General features: G+C 38.5%; 1 protein-coding gene and 1 non-coding gene across 2 annotated transcripts; one reads left to right on the top strand and one right to left on the bottom strand.

Annotated features, from left to right (window-relative positions):
• Positions 1-1,134: 1,134 nt before the first annotated feature.
• On the bottom strand, positions 1,135-1,241 carry LOC113713110 (small nucleolar RNA R71). The gene has a single exon (XR_003453442.2). It is a non-coding gene; the product is annotated as a small nucleolar RNA R71 (small nucleolar RNA).
• Positions 1,242-1,701: 460 nt separating this feature from the next.
• On the top strand, positions 1,702-3,024 carry LOC113711201 (uncharacterized). The gene is made up of 2 exons (XM_027234380.2): positions 1,702-2,386; positions 2,513-3,024. Exons 1-2 carry the CDS (start codon positions 1,702-1,704, stop codon positions 3,022-3,024), a joined length of 1,197 nt encoding a protein of 398 aa, XP_027090181.2.
• The last annotated feature ends 1,463 nt before the right edge of the window (positions 3,025-4,487 follow it).

The following is a 4,487-nucleotide window of genomic DNA, read 5'->3' as shown; positions in this document are numbered from 1 at the left end:
GTCAGAACTTGTTGATAGTTATAGCCAACCTAGTGACGAATGAATGAAATATCTTTGCATCGATGATCATTTAATTGGATCGTGCCTGAAAAGTTGATCCTTTGGGTAGAATTTTATTAATTGTTATTTTTAGTAAATTGTACTTGGTGAGTTAGTTTTTTAATTTTGTTTATTTTATTTTCATTTTCATTCCATTAAATATCCCCCAATTTTGTTCTATTGACTTGGAAAGAAACAATTTCCTATCCATTCCCTGTGGAATCGACCCTACTTGCCATTGTATGCAAATTTAATACTTTTATAAACAATTCTGGTATATCGGATCAAGCAAACTCTTTGGGGAACAGGGTGAATCAAGTAACTCATTGCACACTTAGGGTCCCTGCTCCAGTACTTAGATTTGTTCTATATTTAATTGTGGTGGTAACTAGGACTTTTTAGTAATTATTATTGCACAAGTTCGGCACTTGTCAATTTTTGGCGCCGCTGCCGGGGAACGGCGTTTTGGTTAATTTTGTTTCTTTCTAAGTTGTTTTCTTTAGATTTGTCTGGCATTTTTCTAGTTTGTACCTCGTTCTTCTCGTACATGCGAATTGATTTTCGACCCGAAAGTAGAGAAGGCTACCCGCCGAACAAGGAAAGAGACTAGACAGCTCCGAGAAGAGCAATCTAGCATTACATCTCAGAGACTAGATCCTGAGGTTGAGTCAATAGATTCGAGTGGTAATAATTCAAGTGACCCAGGCCAAAAGGACATCCCTATGGCGAATGCAAGAACACTAAGGGAGTTGGCTACTCCGAAATTGATCCAGCAACTTTTGTGCATTACATTTCTAGCTCTAGCTGAGAATACTTCCTTCAAATTGAAGTCAGAGTTAATTCACCTCTTACCCTCATTCCATTGCCTCTCAGGTGAAGAACCCCATAAACACATCCAGGAATTCGATGTGGTATGTTCTAGTATGAAACCTCCAAGGATTACTGAAGAGCAGATCAAAATTAGAACATTCCCTTTCTCCCTCAAGAATGCAGCGAAGGATTGGTTATACTACCTACCTGCAGGTAGTATCACAACATGGGGCCCAACTGAAAAAGAAATTTTTGAAAAAATTCTTCATTGCATCTCGAACTGCAAGTATGAGAAAAGAGATATGCAGCATTAAACAGTATTCTGGGGAATTTCTATATGATTATTGGAAAAGATTCAATAAGTTATGCATTAGATGCCCACAGCATCAAATTAGTGAGCAACTATTGATACAATACTTCTATGAGGGATTTCAGTTATCTGACAGAAGTATCATTGATGCTGCGAGTGGAGGAGCATTGGCGAATAAGACACCGAAGGAAGCACGGCTGCTTATTGAAGATATGGCAGAAAATTCTCAACAGTTTGGTTTCCGCGAGAGTAACCCTACCCGTAGGGTTAATGAGGTAGAGACGTCGTCCATTCAGCAGCAGCTATCGGAGCTAACATCTTTTGTTCGCCAATTAGCTGTGGGGAACGTGCATCAAGTAAAGGTCTATGAAATTTGCACAAACGTAGACCACCCCACTGACTCATGCCCTATTTTGCAAGAGGATGGGGCTGAACAAGTAAACATGGCTGGAGGTGTGCCCGCGCCTCGTAGGTAGTACGATCCATATTCGAACACGTACAATCCGGGTTGGAGAAACCACCCCAACTTCAGCTATGAGAATATGCCACAGAATTCATTCTCAAATTATCCACCAGGATTTCAGCAATCATGGCAACCAAAGCCTCAACTTTCTTCCTCCAATTCAGGAGACTCTTTGGAGGATATTGTCAAGAGCCTGACCACGAGTATTGCTCAGTTCCAGCAGGAAACTAGATCAGGCATGAAAAATCTGGAGACTCAAATAAGTTACATGACAACGGCAATTAATCGCTTAGAGTCCCAAGTTTTCGAAAAATTGCCATCGCAACTCGAGACAAACCCCAAGAATGTAAGTGCCATGACATTGAGGAGTGGCAAGGAAGTGGAGGGGCCTAAAGCCACGTACCTAAAAAGTAAAAGTGAAGAAGAAATCGAAAAGGAGATTGAAGAAGAAGGGCGCATTCGCGAAGACCCTAAGTTAAAATTTACTCCTTCAACTCCTATTAAATCTAACTTACCTCCTTTTCCTTACAGGTTGAAAAAGACAAAGAAGCAAAATAAGGAAAAGGAGATTCTAGAGATGTTTCGAAAGGTGGCAATCAATATCCCTTTGTTGGATGCGATCATGCAAGTGCCAAAATACACTCAATTCTTGAAAAACTTATGCATCAACAAGAAGAAGTTGAGGGGGGATGAACAAATTGCAGTATGTGAGAATGTTTCAGCGATTTTACAAAGGAAACTACCACCTAAATGCGGAGATCCAGGTATGTTTAATATCCTCTATAAGATTTGACGTTCTAATATCGAAAATGTCATGCTAGATTTAGAAGCTTCTATTAATGTGATGCCTAAATCATTTTATGATTCTCTAAATTTATGACCTTTAAAAGAAATAGGGATAATAATTCAATTGGCTGATCGTACATTTATTTATCTGGATGGGATAGTTGAGGATGTTTTAGTGCAAGTAGATGGATTAATTTTTTCTGTTGATTTTTATGTGCTTTACATGGATGATAGAAGTGCTCCAAATCCATCACCCATTATATTAGGAAGGCCATTCTTGAGTACTGCCCAGACTAAAATTGATGTTAGTAAGGGTACTCTCACGATGGAATTTGATAGAGAAATAGTCCACTTTAATATTTTTTATACAATGAAACATCCTGTTAACTCTCATTCTGTATTTGCTATTCATGCTACTAATCCCTCTGTGCAAGAATTTTCTGAGTTTGCTTGTATGGGTAAATTCAAAGTTGCTGCGAACAAGTATCATGGAATGAAAGCAATTCATGAGGTGAAAATGGGTAAAAAATTAAGGAAAAATATTGCACTCAATGGCTATTTGGATCCCGAAGGAGAGCCACCGATTACAAGAAAAATTGAATTATATCCAAACTGAAGAGTGATGTATAGTATCTAGCCAAAGACATTAAAGAAAGACACTATTTGAAAAGTAATCCAAGGATTTCAATTGTGTTTTATTTCATATTTGTGTGTTCAAGATCAGTGGGTTTAGGTTCCTATTGACAAACAATCTTTATTGTAGGTCATGGGTATTTCTGTGCAGCTTTATTCTGGGTTGGGGACACAAATTCGTGGGCAGAAGATTTCATGTTACAAAGCGTGCCCGCACCTTGTATTCACATCGCATGGATATTTGTAAAACTTGGTGATCAGAAGACCTCGCCCTCCAAGGCGTGCCCACGCTACACAGTTAATGTGATTTGCACCAATTAAATTTTGAAAAGTGATAGAACAATTATTAGGCACCTTTTACGCTGTTATTCTGTCATAATTTTGGCTACCTACTGTGCTAAGTATTGAGGTTTTGCTCATATTTGATATTTGTGTAAATTGTAGGTGGTTGGTGTCAAAAGTGATCTCTCGAAGCAAATTTCCAGAAGACACTTTATTTCATGGCATTCCCACGCCAGAAACTAAAAAGAGACACCTAAAAGAGGGACCCGCGGGATTGGTAAAAGAACAAAAGAAGAAAAGGGGCGGTTATCTTCTCTCGTGGACCGCAGAGGTGCAGAGGATTAAAACTCTATTCCTAGGAAAAGTAGAGGGTCTGACGCGCTTTTTCTTTTCAGCGGCTACTTTGGGAGAAATTGGCAAAAGCCAGATTCACGTGGGATAAGAAAATTGGCTAGGAGCTTTTTTACGTTTTCATTGGGATAGCAATCTGCGGCGAATAAAAAGAAAGCCAGATTCACGTGGGATCAATAGATTAGCTTTAGTTTCTCCCTGTAGACGATTTTTACTCTCTGCTTTTGCTTTTGACAATTTTCGGTAGACCTTTTCTTTACTTTCTTCAGTATAAACACGAAACAAAAAGAAGGAAGACTTTTCATTTGTCTCTTCATTATTTCATCTTTCTCAATTCTTCGGTAATTGCGCGGATGGAATTAATCAGACCACATGAGATTGACATGATAAGGAGCAGCTAGATTTCTTCTCTATCCAAAAGTCGACGCGAAGGCGCGGTTCATAACATCTGTGAGATCTAATCAAACTTTCACTATTTTCTCCAATCTATTACTATTCGTACGTTTCCCGAGTTAACAATTTATGGGTATTTTATTAATTGAGTATCAACGGCCGGATATTTGATTTAATCTAATAGCTTACTGTCACGTTAACTAAATTGAATTCTTAATTGTTCGTTTAGTTGACAACTAGTGACAACCATCATAATTGGCTTTATGTTGGGAAAACGTAAGATCTAGTTTAAATAAACCCTCTTAGCGTGTTTATTAGTTAGGGTTGGATTTTTCCAGTTTTAATGCAACTGGATAATTAAATTCCTAAGGTCGCACTTAGGGTTATTTTCCGGTTAGAGAAGCAGGCAACGGTCGTATC

This window comes from Coffea arabica, chromosome 10e, assembly GCF_036785885.1.
Source record: "Coffea arabica cultivar ET-39 chromosome 10e, Coffea Arabica ET-39 HiFi, whole genome shotgun sequence".
Classification (NCBI taxonomy): Eukaryota; Viridiplantae; Streptophyta; class Magnoliopsida; order Gentianales; family Rubiaceae; genus Coffea; species Coffea arabica.
Note: the sequence above shows the minus strand (reverse complement) of the source record. Positions and strands in the feature narration are given on the sequence as shown.

Bases quoted from the DNA above. Each gene is read 5' to 3' on its own strand.
- LOC113711201 (XM_027234380.2), top strand. From the start codon at position 1,702: ATGCCACAGAATTCATTCTCAAATTATCCACCAGGATTTCAGCAATCA. The intron at 2,387-2,512 runs GTATGTTTAATA...GACCTTTAAAAG, and splicing joins ACCTAAATGCGGAGATCCAG to AAATAGGGATAATAATTCAA.